Source organism: Pleurodeles waltl, chromosome 5 (genome assembly GCF_031143425.1).
Source record: "Pleurodeles waltl isolate 20211129_DDA chromosome 5, aPleWal1.hap1.20221129, whole genome shotgun sequence".
NCBI classification, from domain to species: Eukaryota; Metazoa; Chordata; class Amphibia; order Caudata; family Salamandridae; genus Pleurodeles; species Pleurodeles waltl.
In genome coordinates this window covers 1,768,962,437-1,768,981,881 of record NC_090444.1, presented here as the reverse complement: position 1 = coordinate 1,768,981,881, position 19,445 = coordinate 1,768,962,437, and the positions used below count along the sequence as shown (strand labels likewise).

General features: G+C 45.4%; 1 protein-coding gene across 1 annotated transcript in view; it reads left to right on the top strand.

The window, feature by feature from the left end:
• DNAH14 (dynein axonemal heavy chain 14) overlaps positions 1-19,445 on the top strand; it is a 923,784-nt gene that overhangs the window by 732,173 nt on the left and 172,166 nt on the right. Inside the window, exons 64-65 of the mRNA XM_069236199.1 lie at positions 2,975-3,070; positions 18,362-18,502. Coding sequence (XP_069092300.1) covers positions 2,975-3,070; positions 18,362-18,502 — 237 coding nt within the window. The remainder of the gene's footprint in view (positions 1-2,974; positions 3,071-18,361; positions 18,503-19,445) is intronic.

Here is a 19,445-nt window from a genome sequence, read left to right as displayed (position 1 = left end):
GCTAGAATTTCCGCGGCGGGTCGGTCCCTCTATGGAGCTTTTTTACAAAAATTCTCAAATCTTCTCCAAACTTCTGGGGCTTCACCCAGATGTTCTTTTAAGGTTCTTTTGGGGTCCACAGCTCACCCCAAGGGTCCAGAAGTTCTGAGATGGTCCTTGGGGGGTGCGGACTACCACTCCCAGAATGCACCTGGCGCAAACTCCTTTTTGGCCACTGGACAGTGGTCAGCTGGTCACTTTCTTCAGGAGTTGGTGCAGGGGACTCTGGATAGCAATTTTTCACCTGTAGCAAACAGGGAGTCCCTCCTTGAACCAGTTGAAGCCAGGCAAAGTCCTTCTTGTGGTGAAGCCCAAGTGTGCAGCTGGTGCAGTCCTTCTGAGTGCAGGTTCCAGGTGCAGGCCAGGGGTCCAGCAGGGCAGTCCTTCTTCTCCTTTAGTTCTTTTCTTGTTGAAATCTGGTGGGGATCTGAGGTGTGGGTGCAGGTCTGCCAGTTTTATCCTTGCTCCTGGGTGAAAAGCAGGGGGGTCCTGGTTCTCCAATCAGGGGCAGGGTCCTTCACCCTGCGATGACCACTTCCTGGGAAGTGTGGCAAAAATCCATCCCAGAGGGCAACATTCTCTAAAAATCCAACATGGCTGAATCTGATTTTTGGAGGTTACATCTGGCTGAGCCCAACCACTGGTGTGGCTAAAAATCATAAACACACCCCTCTCCTGCCCTCTCCTAATCTAATCAAGGGGGCACCTAGTTGTCTGGGGTTGCAGGATGTGGGGGTGTTGCTGGTTGCTCCAAATGTCCTTCTCTGCCTTTGAAGACCAGTTTGGCAGCCCTCCCCCTTCCTGCCTCACCATCTGCTGAGGGGAGATTCTCTCCCACAAGCACATTCCTTTGTGTGAAGCCAGGCCACTTCACACCTCATCAAGGCAGCTTGGCTAAGATGCTGCAGGCTGACCAATCAGAGCACAGCAGCAAAAACAATGCAGGGCTGAAATTGGCAACTTTTTAGGTAAAGTCTAAAACTTTTTACCTGAACAAGTTATATTAAATCCAACAACTGGAAGTTGTGGGATTTATTACAACAATTAATTTGATACCAAATTCTTGGTATGCATCTTTTAAGGAGACTTTAAAATTTAAAACAAAGTCTCCCCATTCTAGCCTATGAAGGCCATTTACTACAATGAGGGAAAAACGAATTTGGCTGTTTTTACCTCACCAGGGCTTATAAAACTATTTTTATAAAGTCCCTGCTTATAGTTACATGGCACCCAGCCCTAGGGGCACATAGGGCACACCTTAGGGGTGACTTATATGTAAAAATAAGGTAGTGTAAGACTTTCGAACTACTTTTAATTCCAAAGTCAAATTTGCATATAACTTTAATTTAAAAGCAGCCAGCAAGGCAGGCCTGCCTTTAAAATGACACTGGGCACCTCAGCAGTGCACCTATGGGTGCACTACCTATGCTGTGGTCCCTAAACCTACATGCCCTACCATATACTAGGGACTTATAGGTAGGTTAACTTAGCCAATTATAATTAGCCTAATTTGCATATTGATTTTACACAGAGCACAGGCCCTGGGACTGGTTAGCAGTACCCAGGGCACCATCAGAGTCAGGAAAACACCAGCATAAAGTGGAAAATGGGGGCAAAAAGTTAGGGGGCCTCTGCAATCAGCCCTGTTTTCTCACAATATATATATACATATATATATGTATATATATATATGTATATATATATATATATATATATATACATATACAATATTGTATGTGTTAGTCTGTGTCAAACGTTTAACTTGTAGAGCTACTGTGCTTGTTTGATACTGAGATCATTTCCCATATGCTTTGCTTGCAGATGTCTTCTTGGGTCATTTGATTTTTATGTACTGCATTGAATTCATTATTGAGACATGTGATTTCCTTTGCTCACTTGCAACTGAAGTGCCGAAATGGTGGCACCCATTCAAGACATTATTATCTGCACCCTAAAGGTGGATTACATTTTGGTAATTGCTGGGACCCATGGTCCATTGCCAGTAAGGGTGGAGTGGGTGACCTGGCTCATCCTACCAACACATTTCTGACTGGTGCAGTACTTGATTGTCCTAGAGAAGGTGATGGTTGTGTTGAAGTTCCCAGTACTGGCACATTTCAAACATTGACATATTAGGAAACTCTGTTTTCAAGAATTCTGAAAAAGAATGGACACTTTTCACCAGTTATGGGCAGGTTGCATACAGCACAATTAAGGTTTAGAGCAGTTCCTCCCCCTGGCATTATCTATGTGTAAGGAACTGTTTCTCGGAAGAAGAAATATTAAATATAAGGGTAGTGTTAGCTCCAAATGAGAAAATAGGTTTGTTTTTGTTTCATTCACTATCCTGCTTCATAATTTGATAATCTCTAATTTGATCTTTGGGACCACATGCTGATCCAGACAGAACTAACAACACATCCAGAGTGACATCTGTCTCTTTCTGTAATCACCCTCTTAAAGAAAAATCAGAGTGTTAGGCTATGTGAGAGAGAGGCTGCGGTGCTGATGTGTGCTGTGACGGAGCTCCCACAAGGTCAAAAAAATCTGACTGACACCTTGGTAGCGTGGCTCAAGCAGCAGTGGTTCCTCAGAGAAAAGGTATGTGATAAGTAGCTGCACAACAGTTTAGTTATGAAACAGTGAACTTCAAAACTAAAAAAGTTGGTGGAAGGTTGCATTTTAATGAGAACAGTATCACAAAATTAAGAATGTCAGATGTGGGTATCAAACAGTGTAAAGAAAACAAAAACTGGTCCCAGAAAAGATTTGGAGATGTTTTAGTGGGAAAAGTGGCAACCCGACCAAGTGTTATCCATGTGGTTGACTTGGACCTGTGCACTGTTGACAATTGGTGAGAAATTGTGGCTGAATATAAATTGATGGTGAGTGAGGCAGTCATGGTAGACATTATTTTATGCTGTGTTTTTCCCAGACGGTCGAACCAAAACAGCTCCGTGTGGCGGAAGCTCAGGCAGCACTGAAAGTCACTCAAGAAAGACTGAAAGAAAAGCAAAACAGTTTATCAAAGGTAAGACTTTTCATTTGTAATACCAGGACACTGATTCTTTGGCAGGTTGAAGATCATACAACTACCAAGAATGAGAAAAGGGGGGTTTTCTAGACTACTGTTGGGGTTATGTTTTTTTTTGTTTAATTATAGTTTTGTAAAAATGCTCTCATTGACACTGTAAATATTGAGAAAGTTGTGAACTGTTAAAAGTTTGCTTAATATTTGTCAATGTGAATAACAGCAACATTTTGTATTATAAATAAAAGACTATTACTGTCTGCGAGCCATCAGTTCTCCGAGAGCTCATTGATATTTTTGCATCATTTGTGAATACATATGCCTCTTATTGCATTTGGCTGTGTGCAGATCTCAAGCATCATTATGATGGTTTGTTGTAAGATGTTCACATTTTGGTCCTCGATTTTCTTCATGAAAGATGTTAATGCTGATCATGAGCGCAGAAATTGGTTTGAGCACAATAAATGGTTACAAGATGAATCCTTAAAAGGTTGGATACTCAGCTGTCTTGCACTGTTATATGCACTTCTGACTGTATATTTGGTTTGATGTTTCTCTTTATAAGTTATATTTATATGTGTTTATCAATAGATTATTAGAACATGATTCATATAAAGAAAGATAAAAAAAAGTATGTAGATTTCTGCCGTGGAACTTTCACACAATTTACTTACTTAGTCCAGCATTTTCATTGAAGTTAAAGGAGCATACTGGGTATCAAATACCATTGGAAATGATGTTGAATGCCCACAATGTTCTGCCTTTGCATTCACCACATTCTGAAAGATACCATCTAACATTTCCCTGGGAACACTAATGTTCCAAACACTGACAGTGTGCTTAAAACAGCAGAAAGAGTGTATTTTGCATTGTTGTTACCTGGATTTTAAATTTATAAATATATCCTATCCTCTCGCCACATTTAGGAATCTGAACATAATTCCAACTGTTTACCACTGTAAGTTACACATACCACCATAAAATGTTTCTGCATTGCTATTTTGTGATGCCAAATCATGTAATCCTACCCCATATGGTTCTCCAAGAATCCCAATGCGTATTTGTTGCCTGAGCTCTTACAAATGTTTTCAGTGAATTTCTTAAGCACCTCAATGAGAAATGATGTGTATAGATAGAGGGGCAAAGGTTAAAGTACAAAGGTTGCATCAGGCAGTACAGTGTAGCAAACCAAGCAGCATATGAGGGTGTGATTGGACCTTACTGAGGAAGGACATGACTAGGACATTGAGATGATTTTCAAATGCTATGTACACCTTAAGTGTGCAAAAAGTGTAATCGGTGAGCGCACCTAATAGTGGCTATTTATGTTCACTGATGACACTTAATAGTGGGTTAATCTGACATTATGGTGAATTTTCCCCAGTCATAACTTTAGTGTTGAAAGAGGGAACACCAACAGGAGAGAGATAATGTGCCCCTAGTAATGTGATTTGCCAGATTTCCCACATAGTAATACATTTGTATTTGTTGACCTCTATTGCCTCTATATTTGTGCACACAGAAATCTGTGGTTTTAATTGATTTTTGCGTATAGCCTACAGTACTTCATTGAAGTCCTAAAAATGTGTAATTTTTTAATAAGCTTATTTACAAAGGCATTCATTCTGTTATGCTCCTATGCAGATTAATTGTCTTTGAAAATATTGTGGCCGCAGACAGGGATCCTGTTACATTTGTAAGTCTTGCTATAGACAGCTTTAAATATCTAGTGGGAAGAACTATTGTCACCTTTACACATTTCTCTACACACAGCACACACACATACATGACATACATAATAAATACATACTATTAGACCTGGCAGCCCTGGTCTTCCCCAAACTCTGTGCATTCACCTTGTTACACCGTTCCTACAAATCAAGTAGGACTGTGTATCAGGTCAACATAAACTTCAGGCTATAGAGACTCAGTCCGTCTATACCATAAGGAAATGTTTATCGGATTCCTAGTTAGCTCACAGTGCCCCATCTGAACCCCTAAATTGACCAGGGTACCAGATGGTATTTGCAACCTTGAACATGACTAGTCAGATTCCCAAGGAAATCATGGAAACATATCTACTCTTTCGTTGTCACTCTGCGAACCCAAGATAGGATACAACAAAGATACAAAAATGTATTTTCAAACATTTATTGTAACAATCGTATTCTTGCATAAAAAGCATGAGCTGCGCTTATTAGGCAAATGAAACAAAGCATGATAACCACCATTACAAAAATGATGAAAAGGGTGAATAGTTCAACCATGATAATGTTAATAGGTTGGTACACTCCTATCTGTTACTACCTACACTATCAAGAACATAGTAGGAGTACCCTCTGGCATATCAATTGAGAGAGACTAACCTCTCATACGTGGGTAAGATGTGCCTGGAAGGAAGTCTGCTGTATTGCAGACTATCGTCCTTTGCAGAATGGAGGTCAGTGTCAGCAGGAACAACTTTGCACAACTAGGTTTGGGAGTAGCCCAGAAGCCCCTGACTTCCAAGGGTGGCATCCATTATAAATATTCCACCCTCAGAATACCTCTCCAGTACACTTCAGGAGGAGAACTTGGCTATCTCTTTGAACCCAGGAAAACCAGAAGTGTCTTCATGGGCTAGTTGGCTGGCCTTCTGTGCTATGTTATATGGATTTGTAGAGTGCGGCTAATCATCTGTAAGGATATTCAAGCGCTGAGTAGGGCAGGCCTTAGGAGGGTGGAAAAGATCATGCCTGTTTCATCTGGAAGAACAATTTCTTGAGGTTCCTTCAAAAGTCCATGAGGGAGCAGGAGGTTGTGAGGTGTTTTGGCAGGGCATTCCAGTTCTTGGCTGCAAGGTATGAGATGGAGCGGCCTCCGCTTCTGATATTCTTGATGGGAGGGAGTTGTGCACTTGCCTGAGACGCAGATCAAAGGTGTCTGGTGGGTTGGTAGAAGTTGAGGTGGTGGTTGAGGTAAGCTGGACCGGTGTTGCGAAGAGCTTTGTAGGTGTGGGGGGAAACGTTCTAAACAACGCGGCCTAAGCCACGCGGACATTTACCACACAAGCGCAACAACGCTTACCTAAACCATGACTGCCTTTTTTCATATGCGTTGTTAAAGCAGAGATAAGACAGAGAGTGGTCTAGTGGTACAGAGATAAGAGCAGGAAGGATCGGGAGAGGATGCAGTGAGGTAAGTGAGACTGGGGCAGGATTTGAGGGGTAGTTTTTAGCTGTGGGGTAGATTTAGGGTTTACGGTGGGTGTGGGTTGGGGTAGTTTCTTTTTTAGGGGAGGCGTAGTTTATTTTTTGGGGCTTAGGGTGGGTGGGTGTTCGAGATAGTTTAGTTTTTAGGGATGAGGAAGGTTTTAGGGCTCAGTGCTGGTGTGGGTGTCAGGGTAGTTTATTTTTTAGAGGTGAGGTGGGGGGTCAGGATAGTTAATTTGTTCGGGCTTAGGCTGGGTGGGGGTCGGGGTAGTTTAGTTATTAGGGGTGGGGGAAGGTTTTAGAGCTCAGGGCCGGTGGGGGTGTTGGTTTAGTTTAGTGTTTAAGGGTGGGGCAGGTTTTAGGGCTCAGGGTGGGTGGGGCGTTTGGGGTAGTTTTTTATGCAAACAGGGGCCAGGGTTTTTGGGGTGGGGGTTGTTTTTTTAGGGGAGGTAGTTTGAGCCTCAGGGTGGGTGTCGGGTAGTTTATTTCTTTAGAGGTGGGGGTCAGGGTAGTTTATTTTTCAGAGCATAGGCTGGGTGGAGTAGTTTAGTTATTAGAGGTGGGAAAGGTTTTAGAGCTCAGGGCTGGTGGGGGTGTTTACTGTTTAGGGGTGGGGGAGGTTTTAGGGCAAGTGGGGGGTTGGGGTAAGTTTTGTATGTAAACAGGGGTCAGGATTTTTTTGGGGTGGGTGTTTTTAGGGGTGTGGTAGTTTTGGGGCTCAGGGCGGGTGGTAGTTTTTTAGGTTAAGAGGGAGGATTGTATAACACAAGCACGCATGCCGTTTCCACATATTCCTTTACTAAGCATTCTTTTACAACAAAATTTGTTGTAAAGGCATGCGTGGTAAAGGCATGCATGGAAAAGATGCAGTTGTGATTCCAACCACATTGTTAAGGCATGCGTGGTTCTGGCATGGGTGGTTGTGTCATACAACCAGGTGTGGGTGAGTAGCTTAAACTTGCATCCTTCCTGGACGGGGAGCCAGTGGACATTATTGAGGTATGGAGAAATATGGTTATTTCGTGGGATGTTCAGGGTGAGCCTGGGGGTGGCATTCTGGGTGGTTTGGTGTTGACGTAGGACATGGGCTGGGATTCTGAAGTAAAGGGTGATTCAGTTTTTAGGTCTACTTGTGATAAGAGCCTGGGTGACTCTTTGTTTGGTGTTAAGTGGGATCCACTTGAAAATCTTATGTAGCATTCGCAGATTGTGGAAGCATGATGAGGTTATGGTGTTGATCTGTCTGCTTATGGAGAGGTTGGTGTCCAGGAAGAGCCTGAGGTTTTTGACATGGTCCTCAGAGGTGGGTGGGGGCCAAATTCGAGGTGTCACCAAGAGACATCCCAGGGGGAGTGGTTATTGCCAAAGGTAAGGACTTTGGTTTTGTCTGTGTTGAGCTTGAGGCAGTTGTTTTTCATCTAAGCAGTAACATTACTTATGCAGTTGGCGAAGTTTGCTTTTGCGGTGCTGGTTGAGTTGGTAAGGTAGAGGATGAGCTGTGTGTCATCGGTGTAGGATGCTTTGTTGATGCCGTGGGCTCTGACAAGGTCTGCGAGGGGCGTCATGTAGACGTTGAAGAGTATTAGGCTGAAAGACAATCCTTGAGGGACTCCGCAGATGAGTTTCTTGAGTTCTGAGGTATAGGGTAAAGTCTAACACGTTGATGTCTGTCTGTAAGGAAAGGAAGATATCCACATAAGGGCCGAGCTGCAGATACCCAAGTCCTAAAGCTTTCTGATGAGTGAGTTGTGGGAGACTGTATCGAAAGCTTTGGAGAGGTAGAGGAGGATGAGTGCAGCCATTTCTCCTCGGACAAGGATGCTTCTGATATCAATGATGTCTTGAGTGAGGGCTGTCTCTGTGCTGTGGATGGTGTGAAAGTCAGATTGAGATCTGTCTGGGGGTTGCTGGAGTTCTAGGTGGTCTTGGGTGTTGATGGCTTTCTGCATGACTTTATCTGGTAAAGGCAGGAGCGAGATGGGTCTGTAGCTACTGAGGTGGGGTCTGCGGTTGGTTTCTTCAATAGGGTGTTAACTAATACATTTTTCCAGCAAGACGAGAAGGTGGTGGTTCTTATGGAGGCATTTTTGATAGCAGTGAGTGCAGGGGAGATGATGCTTCTTTCACAGTTATGTATGAAGTGGTGGCATGCGTCTGAAGGGATTCCTAAGTGGATGGTATTCATCAGGGTAGTGGTGTCCTCATTCAAGAAGGGCTTCCAGTTGCTTAGCTGCTGTTTGGCAATGAGAGAGGTGTCCTGCTGAGCATTCATATGGGTATGCTGTGGGTGAAATGTGTTGTAGATCTTGGCAGTCTTCTGTTCAAAGAAGTTTGAGAGGTTGTTGCAGAGTACTTGGGATGGGATGCTGTTGTTGTTGGCAACCGAAGGATTGGAGAACCCCTTGAAGAGGTATTTGATGTTGTTGGGGCTGGCTTTAAGTCTGAGAGTTAGGGCCTTTTTCTTTACATCTCATACTTGTTGGTGGTAGAGGTTCAAGGCAGCTTTGTATGTGGATCTTGGGGTGTTTTTTTTGTTGAGTCTCCATTTTCTCTCAACTTATTTGCAGTGGCTCTTGGACTCACTGAGGTCATTTGTGTACCAGCTGCGTTGTGTGTTGTTTTTGGAGATCTTATTCCTGGTAGAGTGGTGCAATTGGTGCAGTCGGTAAGCCATTTATTGAAGAGCTTGGTGTCGACATTCTGGTTCCTGGTGTGGTTGGGTGGGCATTCCTGTAGGGTTTTGGTCCAGTTTTCTTTGGATATTTTGCTTCAGTGTCTTGATGGTGCTTTGAGATTTTCTGGTGGGGTGACTTGGTGAGCAGATATCTTGAAATGTATGATGTAGTGGTTGTACCATGTGAGCGGGGTTGTGTGAGTGGTGGTGCAAATGGTGGAGGAGAAACGAGGGTCGAAAGTGTGACCTATACAGTGTGGGTTGACCCTTGAATGAGCTGGGTGAGGCCAAGACTGCCAAGGCTGTCGAGGAGGGCCGTGGAGTTTGGAGTCTGTGGTGTCTTCTAGGAGGAAATCGAGGACCCAAAGGAGAATGTAGTTGGTTGATCTAATTGAGAGGGGAGTGATGAAGTCTGTGATGCAGTTGCAGAATTCCTGTTGGGAGCCTGGGAGACGGTAGGTGAGGGTTCCCTTCAGGGTAGCACTGTAGTCTATTTGTAATTTGAAGTGAAGGTGTTCCATGAGGTTGGTGTCCGAGTCTGTGGAGGTGGTGCAGTTCGATTCTGGTGTATGATTTTGTAGGCGATCAGGATGGCTGCAGCGATGTCGGGTTGGAGGCTGGGTTGAGCCATGTTTTGGTCAGGATGAGAAAGCCGGGTGTATTGCCACCCCATTCTGTTTGAGCTACAGAGACATAACAAGCTCCTGGGGCCTTGAACCCTGCACCTGGGCTCTGTTGAAGTGAGTCCTAACCCCACCCAAGTGGTGCAGTCCCCCAGGTCCTGGACCCTGGGAAGTGGTGCTGGTGGAACCCCTTCAAAAACATGGGACTTAGAATATTTTTGCCCAAAAAATGGCCAGAGAGCTGACAGAACACCTGTACCTGCTTGCCAGCCAATCCACCCAAGGTGCATTGCGTGTCGGTCTGACTTTAAAGCAAGTCCCACTACATTCTTCTCTGCAGTAGCAATTACTGTTTAGCTGGACCTCTCTGAGAAAGTATCTTACCTTGTGGAGCCCTTGTCGGCTATAGCCTGCAGCTACGTTCTGCTGGATATGTCCGTCTCCCAAAAAAATGTCCGAACTTAGAAATCTTCATTACGACTTCTTGCAGTCGCTCCCCAACGACGATGCCGCCTCCTTGGACACCGTAGGTTGCCATGCTCTGTTAAACTTTTACCTTCTCAGGAGCGTTTTTATAAAAATTTCTTTTAAGTCTGAAGGTAAGCTGACATCAGCCCCAGCCCGTGCAACATCGCGGTTGGCCTTAATTTGGACTTTGCTCAGGTCTCACACGACCAGATACCCATGGTTGACGCATTGATCTTTTAGCCACTATTTTGCACTAAACAAAGGGTTTTCACTCCCCTCAAGCAATAACCCAGTTTCTTACACATACATACTTACATACATTTACATGCAGGAAGGGGTTTTGGTTCTCCCTCTTCAGCTATTGACTAGGTTGGATGAGTCCCTTTAAAAATTGAATGAATGGGCTATCCATTACAACTTTCATTAGCCCGCAGCGTTTCCCAGATGATAACAATGGAACTAAGTAGCATTCTGTCCAGAATTAGCAGTCATGAACTAATGCTCATTACTTATTTCTTCTCCATTGTAAACCTTTATGTCCTCCATGCCTCTAATGTTTGTGATTTTGCATGCCAGAAATATATGTTCCCTTTAGTGCCTCTGACAAAGTGCTACACAAGTATGTTTGCCTCAGTATTCATTTGCTAAAAGGTTCTGTATTCAAATTTCAGCCTCCTTTTTACATTTTTTTTCTTGGTGCTTTTTGGGTATTGAAAATTTGTTATGGAGAAATATGGTTACTACCTTCCTCAGAGAAAGAAATACTGGCCATTTGTTCCTGTTTTAACATTTTTGAAGGACCAGGATCTGGTACTTGAATAAGGCTGTAGAAAATTCTCTGTAATCTCTATTTAGCAAAAGTAAGGGCCACCCTAGAGCATTGACATCTGTTCCTTTTTTTCTGCTTCTTTGTATGGAAAATGCGAGCACACTCCCAAGTTTTTCCTCATAATTTAATGTTTTTTTTGCTTTTTCAGAATTTGCAAGGGAATAATGCTCGCTGTGAAAACTACAAAGGTTTAATCCTCGTAGAGAGTGTCACAAGCAGAAGTCTGTGACAGATCCCCATGTGTTGTGTCTGGTTTTTGAGTTCAGGGCACAACATCATCCCTCCACGAGGAGTGCAGCACTATGAATCTGAAGGTCATTCGGGAATGTGAAGCAAAGCTATATGTCGGCAAACACAGAAAGAAGTCACAGAAGTCCTGCTCCCGTTCGAAGTCAAGGGAGCGGACCCGTTCCTGCTCTTAGGGGCGTTCCAAACAACAAGTCTTTGTCTTGGTCTGAGTTTTCCAATCAGTCAAAGATAAAACGGAAGCACAAGAAGGCTAAAAGGGATTTATCCAAGTCCCACCGTACTCATTCTGAGAAATCACATGGATATCAGACTGCTTCTCAGTTTCATTCCTAGTCCTCTGTGAGGAGCGGATTCGAGAAGTAATCCCAATGTACCCATATTTTCCAGGGCCATTGACGATGTTGCGACAGACTGAAACCTTTAAAGAGGCTATGGTGTGCATCTTTGGCTCTCCTTCAGCTCCCTCTAGCACAACCTTTGGGTGCCAAAGATCCGCAGAGGCCTCCAGTTGAGTTACCAGTGGCGGCGTCAAACTTGGCGCCATTTGTGCCTCCTCAACCCATCTTTGGTTCCCCTCCAACACTGGAGATGACCTCCAATCCTCCACCAAAATCCACACCAGCCCATATGACATTGATGCTGGCACTAATATGCTGGAGAATGAACCCACCCCGATAGTCCTTTCTGACTCAAAGTAAGATTTATCTTGGCTGGACCAAGGTCACATCCCAAATTCATATCGATGCACTCAGTCCAATCAATTTCAGACATAACCATGCCTTTGCCTCAGAGCTACACCCCTGCACTTCAACAACTTGTCAGCTCAGACTTTGGAGATGACAATAGAGATGAGGGGGATTATTTTCCCACACATTGTGATGATGACAATTTATACATGGACTTGTAGGATGCCGGTTAGTGGTACACTTCCCCGGAGACCTGGTTGTGTTACTCATAGACCATCAAAAGAAGAGAGTCCCTCCTTTGCGGCAATAAGACGAGAGCTGAGGTATTGGATTTACTGGACCAGTCTAGCCCTCCGATCACTCATTGCCAGCTGTTTGTTGGGGAAATATACCCATACACTCTGGGATATGGTTGGTGAGATCTTGCCAGCAGTATCTGAGGACTTTCGGGCCAACATGGTGCAAACCATCCAGGATGGTCAGGATGTCACAAAATATATATTACCAATCTGGGCACAGTGGGGAGAACCCTGACTAGATCTATTAGTCACTGCTGAGAATGCGCAGTGACAACACTTCTGCGTGATAGAATCTCCAACAATACGGTCTCTCGTAGACGCATTCCGGAAAGAGCGGCCACAAGTCTCATGTATGGCTTTCTGCCTCTGCCTCTTTGGCCCCAACTTCTAAAGAAGATCAGGAACGACCAGTCCAAAGTTATCCCAGTGCCTCCGGATTGGGCAAGAAGAGAGTGGTGTGCTGAGCTTCTGGCCATGAGCATCTGAACTATGATCTGGCCACCGCTTTCGCAGGGCCCTGCACACGAGTCCGCACCTGCATGGGTGTAGATTGAGTGGCATCAGTTGACTGCATTTGGTCTTTCTCCTGAAGTTGTGAATGTCATTCTTGCTGCCAAGTCTGTCTACTGTGTGTGGTGGGACAAGTTTGTGGCCTGGTGTGGCACCCGCAGTATGGACCAGCTATCTTGTTTGTTTTATCTCTGCCCCAGCAAGGATTTGCAGTGAGCACCATTAAGGGTTATTTGTTGGCCATTTCTGCTTTTGCCAGGCCAATAATCCTTGCTCAAATCACCTGTTGTGAAGAGGTTTAGAAAAGGTCTGGGCCATATGCCCCCCCTCCAACCCCCCCAACACTTTGTAATGCCACAGTGGCATCTCAGATTGATCCTCACTGTCCTCATGTGCACTCCTTCTGAACCGATGCACAGCTGTCCAGTATGTCTCCTGACTCTGAAGACTGTATTCCTGGTCACTTCAATTTCTGCTCCTAACATGAGGGGAGCTCCAAGCTTTCTCAGTGCAGCTGTATAACACCACCTTTTTCCAGATAAGTGGTGTTGAGGAGGAGAGCAGCCTTTTTACTAAAGAAGGAACTTCTTTTCAGGTTGGGCAATCCATTGCTAGCCCAGTGTTCTTTGCTCCATTGCATCCCTTGAAATAGGAGGATGGACCTCATTGGCTGCACCCCATGAAAGCCTTGAGCTTTTACATCAATTGCACCAATGACCATGGGGTGGACAATTAGCTCTTTGTGGGGTTCTCTGAGGGAAAGAAAGGCAAGGATGCGCAGAAAAAGACTTTGTCCAGGTGGATAGTACTCTACATTTAGATTTTCTGTGCATTGGCCAAGAAGTTGCCTCCAGAAGGACTGAGGGCCCGTTCCACCAGGACCAAGGCTGCTACCTCTGTGTTGGCATTCGGCGTGCCTGTTCTTGATACGTGTCAGGCCAAGGCATGGGTATCAGTACAAACGTTCACTATGCACTGCTGCTATTAACAGCCAGATACTATAGGAAGGGCATTTCACACATTCAACCCTGCAGGAATTTTTATTCTGAGCCATTTCACAGACCCACGTGCTTCGGGTTTACTGCTTTGGTATCTGTTCTAAATGTGAGGAATCTGTGGTTAGAAGTATCCACTGGAAGAACAAGTTATGCACCTTTGGTAATGCTACTTGTGAGATCTGCACTCTGGTACCTATGATTATTGTTTGACTCCCTGTCTCAGTGCATGGACAGAGTCAAGAAAGAAACTGATATAGTTGAGCAGATGCTCCTCTTATGTGCGCAGACCCATAATCACTTCCAGGGCAGAACGAAGTCAATGCTGAGCTGCATAGCACCACCTACCTGTATGTGGGACTAATATTGTTTAAATCTTCTGCCACCTGGTGATATTCTAAAGTTGAGGAATCTACAGTTAGATAGAGTATCCTCCAGAAAGAGCATTACCAAAAGTAACTGACCTGTTCTTTAGGAAACATGTGTAGCTGTTTAACTGCAGCAGTCCTAACACTAACCTTTAATGCACCCTGCTTGACAGTGACCCTTCTAATCAAAGAGTGGGTTGAATGCACTATAGGATGGCCCTAGGTACACCTTACCACTCTTAACCTTACAAGCAAGATGTTGTCATCCACTGTGTCATAGAATACAGCGAGGTCACAGTACTAATGTCTTTTTTCTTGCATTCGTCAAGAATCTTGAGGTTGGACAGAACTGAATTGGTGCCCCTCACAGCCCCGAACCCTCGCTGACAGTCATCCAGGTGTTTGCCAAATTACCCTTTTCCACATTCGTGTTGAGCCAGGGTAAATTAATCAGGTGATATCCAGAAGTGGGTCTAAGGATGGTTTAATAAAAAGGGGCTTGGTTATGACATGATTCAAGGTTTATGGCTATAATATGCACATGAGTCAGAGGAGGATTTTTTTAAATGCACCAGTTGTAATCAATCAATCAATCAAACAATTTATTAAACGCACTACTCACCTGTTAGGGTCTCAAGGCGCTGTGGGGGGGGGGGAAGGGTTGCCGTTTACTGCTCAAAAAGCCATGTCTTGAGGTGCTTTCTGAAAGTTAGGAGGTCCTGGGTCTTGCGTAGGTTGGTGGGGAGGGAGTTCCAGGTCTTGGAGGCGAGGTGGGAGAAGGATCTGCTGCCGGAGGTGGTGCATTGGATGCGGGGGACTGTGGCGAGGGCGAGGTCAGCGGAGCGGAGAAGTCGAGTAGGTGGGTGGAAGTTTACTCGTTCGTTGAGGTAGGCTGGTCCAGTGTTGTGGAGGGATTTGTGAGCGTGGATAAGGACTTTGAAGATGATCCTTTTGCTGTTGGGCAACCAGTGAAGGGATCTGAGGTGAGCGGAGATGTGTTCTTGGCGGGGGAGGTTGAGGATGAGACTTGCTGCTGCGTTCTGGATTCGCTGGAGTTTTTGCTGGAGTTTGGCTGTGGTACCAGCGTAGAGGGCGTTGCCGTAGTCCAGTCTGCTGCTGATGAGTGCATGAGTGACTGTTTTTCTGGTTTCTGAGGGAATCCATTTGACGGTCTTCCGTAGCATGCAAAGGGTGTTGAAACAGGAGGACGATATGGTGTTGATTTGCTGGGCCATGGAGAGAGATGAGTCTAAGATGATGCCGGTGGAAGTGTTCCTGGTGAGGGAGATGATGAGCTGGGTGTCGTCTGCGTACGAGATGATGGTGATTCCGTGGGGGCAGAGGATGTTGGTGAGCAGGGCCATGTAAACGTTGAAGAGGGAAGGGCTGAGGGAGGATCCTTGGGGGACCCTGCAGATGATCTTGGTTGCTAGGGACTAGAAGGGATGGAGGTGAACACTTTGAGTTCTTTCGGCGAGGAAGGAGGTGAGCCAGTCTAGGGCCTTGTGTCGGATTCCTGCGTCAAAACGGCGTGCATGGAGGATTTGGTGTCATACAGTGTCGAAAGCTGCAGAGAGGTCCAGAAGGATGAGAGCGTCGCCCTTGTCCACTCTTGTTATGATGTCATCTGTGCAGGCGATGAGGGCGGTCTCAGTGCTGTGGTTCTTGCGGAATCCAGACTGGGAGGCTTCGAGTGCATTGTTTTCCTCTAGGAAGTGAGACAGTCGGGTGTTCACTATCTTCTCAGTGACCTTGGCAGGGAATGGGAGAAGAGAGATGGGGCGGTAGTTTGTGAGGTCTTGCGGGTCTGCTTTGGATTTTTTGAGGAGCGCGTTGACTTCAGCGTGCTTCCAGGTGTCTGGGAAGGTTGTGGCGTCGAAGGAGCTGTTGATTACGGCGCGGAGCTGGGGAGCGATGATTTGGCTGGCCTTGTTTAATATGTGGTGGGGGCAGTGGTCTGTGGGGGAGCCTGAGTGGATGGAGTTCATGGTTTTTTCGGTTTCTTCGTCGTTGGTTGGGGTCCAGGTGTGTAGTTGGTTGGTGTGGGGGGGCGTTGTGCTGTTGGTCATGTCGGTAGTGTCGGTGGTGGTGACGGTGGGTGCGGATGCTGTGAAACTGTTGTGCATGTCTAAGATTTTGAGGTGAAAGTAGTTGGAGAGGGAGTTGCAAAGGTTTTGGGTGTGAGGGGGGTTGATGGTGCTGGATTTGGGTTTGGTGAGCTCTTTGACGATGTAAAGAGTTCCTTGCTGTTGTGTGAGTTATTATCTATGCGTTCTTTGTAGAATGACCGTTTGGTGGTTCGGATGAGTTGGTGGTGTTTGCGTATGGTTGTTTTGAGGGCGGAGAAATTGCTCATTGAGGGCTCTTGGCGCCATGCTTTCTCAATTTTGCGGCATTCACGTTTGGAGGCTTGGAGTTCTGTAGTGAACCAGGGGGCGGTCTTGATGATGCGGGTGTTGTTGTTACTTTTCAGTGGGGCGAGGGAGTCTGCGCAAGTTGTTAACCATTGTGTGAGGTTGTGGGCTGCAATGTTAGGGTCGTTGGTGATGGGGGGTGGAGCTTGTGTGAGTTTGGCGTTCAGGTGTTCTATGGGGACCTTGTCCCACATTCGGTAGGGTGTGGTGTGTTGACTGTGGTGGGTGGGGGGTTTCATGAAGGAGAAGTGGACGCAGTGGTGGTCAGTCCAGTGCAGTTCGGTGGTGTGGGTAAAAGTGACGTGGTTGCTGGAGGTGAAGATTGCGTCAAGCGTGTATCCTGCTGAGTGAGTGGGTGAGGTGACCAGTTGATTGAGTCCTAGGTTCATGAGGTTGTCTAGCAGGGTTGTGGAGTTGCGGTCGTGGGTACATTCCAGGTGAAAGTTGAGGTCACCAAGGAGTATGTTGTCTGTGGAGGTGAGGGAGTGGGAGCTGATAGTATCAGCGATGGCGTCGCAGAAAAGGGGGCGGGGTCCTGGTGGTCTGTAAATGGTGGTTCCTCTAAGGGTGGTGTTGGCGTTTATGTGAATTAAGAAGTGTAGGTGTTCTGCGCTGTCTAGGGTGTCGTGGGTGTTGGTGGAGATTTTGATGGGGTTTTTGTGTATGATGGCGATGCCTCCGCCTGGCTTGTTTATGCGGTCTCTGCAGGAGATTTTGTAGCCTTCTGGGATGGCTATGGCTATGTCGGGTTCTGATGAGGAGTTCATCCATGTTTCCGTGAGGAAGGCTATGTCAGGGGAGTGTCTTGTGATCAGGTCCCAGAGCTCGATGGCGTGCTTGTGGACGGAGCGGGTGTTTAGGAGTATGTAGTTAAGGTGGTTGCTGGGGTTGTTGTTGTGGTGCGTGTTGGTGTTGTTGTGGTGCGTGTTGGTGTTGTTGTGGTGCGTGTTAGTGTTGTTGTGGTGCGTGTTAGTGTTGTTGTGGTGCGTGTTAGAGTTGTTGTGGTGCGTGTTGGTGTTGTTGGTGTTTGTGTGAGTGCAGGAAAAACGGCACTCACAGTTGTAATGGCCCTGCAAGAATGTTGGACACTTGTATTATTTTGAGTGTGAGCCATGTGTGGTCGTTTCAGGAAAGAATCAAAAGTAGGAAAGTAGGATACTGAGTAAGGTGTGGGTTTTGCGTTTTGAGAGAGTTGTGATTTTAATCTTTGTGAATTTGAATGTAATTTTGTCCTAGCAGCCTTTGGTTCTCAGGGCCGTTTTGCACCTGGTTTAGTTACAGGTATGTCGACGTTTTTATTTTGATGAAGTAGACTTTTTAGCTTGTTTGACTTATTTAGTAGCTGTTATTGTGTGTCTTAGTGTGGATCTTACCTTCTTAGACCTGAGACTTGTGCCGCTGTTGTTCAGTTATCAGGCGATTAGATTGAGGGAAATAGGTCGCCTGACCAAAATTGTGGGTTCACTTTCACAGTTTGCTGTTCTGCAAGCTCTTGATCGAGCATGTGCACAGTCTTGTTTTGGGGCTTCTAACACCCAAGATGTTTTGGGGTCAGATGTGCTAAAGAATTTTGCAAAAGCAAACCCTGCGGTTTGCAAAGTCACTACAGAATTCCTTTTTGTAATATACAGAACCCATTTTATGATTTGGAAAAACATTCTTTCTCGTAAAATAGGTTTGACACTTACTACGAATCCCAAAGATTCGTTCCTTCAAAAAAAAACTTAAAGGTTGTTTTTGTTTATGCTGCAATAGCTTCATTAGTTGTCTCTTTGTGTAAGTTGATTTTATCTTTGTATCTTAAGATTGGAATTTTTATGATTATGATGATTTCACTGTTATGTGATTTTTATGGCTTGAATATCTCTGTTGCTCCTTCACATAATAATACCTTTTCCTAAAATATTAATCATTATGGCAGCCACAGGGTCTTGCTGCACGTCTCTTAGGAAACTACTGATCAGTGATTCCAAATTCTTTTCTAGGTTGAAAATCACCAGCAATCTTTAGAAACACAGTACGCTGAGAGTGTTGCACAGAAAGCACTCCTGGCAGATCGGAAACAGTTAACAACTCAACGCCTACAGAGAGCTTCAATTTTGATCACTGCTTTGGATGATGAAAAGGTATGCACTTTACTCATAGCACTCTTGTAGGAAGTTAGCTCTGTATATACTATCTCAAAGTGAGAGATAGTGTGCACAGAGTCCAAGGGTTCCCCTTAGAGGTTGAGAGTGGCAAAAGTAGATAATACTAGTGCTCTATTTTGTGGTAGTGTGGTCGAGCAGTAGGCTTATCAGAGGGTAGTGTTAAGCATTTGTTGTACACACACAGGCAATAAATGAGGAACACACACTCAAAGACTTAACTCCAGGCCGATAGTTTTTATATAGAAAAATATATTTTCTTAATTTATTTTAGAACCACAAGATTCAAGATTTGAGGTAAGTACATAAAATGCAAGGTACTTCACACAGGTAAGTATAGAACTTTGATTTAAAAAAGAAATACACACAGTTTAGGTTAAAATGGCAATACGCTATTTTAAAGGTGGACACAGTGCAAAAATCAACAGTTCCTAGGGGAGGTAAGTTTGGTTAAGTTTCTCAGGTAAGTAAAGCACTTACACAGTCAGTCTCCTGGGCATAGGCAGCCCACCGTTTGGGTTCAAGGCAACCCCAAAGCCACCACACCAGCAACACAGGGCCGGTCAGGTGCAGAGGTCAAAGAAGGGCCCAAAACACATAGGCGCCTATGAAGAACAGGGGTGCTCTGGTCCTCGTCTGCTTACAGGTAAGTACCTGCATCCTCGGGGAGCAGACCAGGGGGGTTTTGTAGAGCACTGGGGGGGGGACACACAAGCCCAAAAAACACACCCTCAGTGGCAAAGGGGCGGCCGGGTGCAGTGGACAAAGTAGGTTTGCTATTGAAAGCAATGGAGGGACCCGAGGGTCACTTAGGCGATACAGGCAGGGCACTGGGGGGCTTCTCGCGCCAGCCACCGACTGGGCTAGGATGAGGGCCGCCTGCTGGTCACTCCTGCACTGGTAGGTGGTTCCTCTCGGTCCT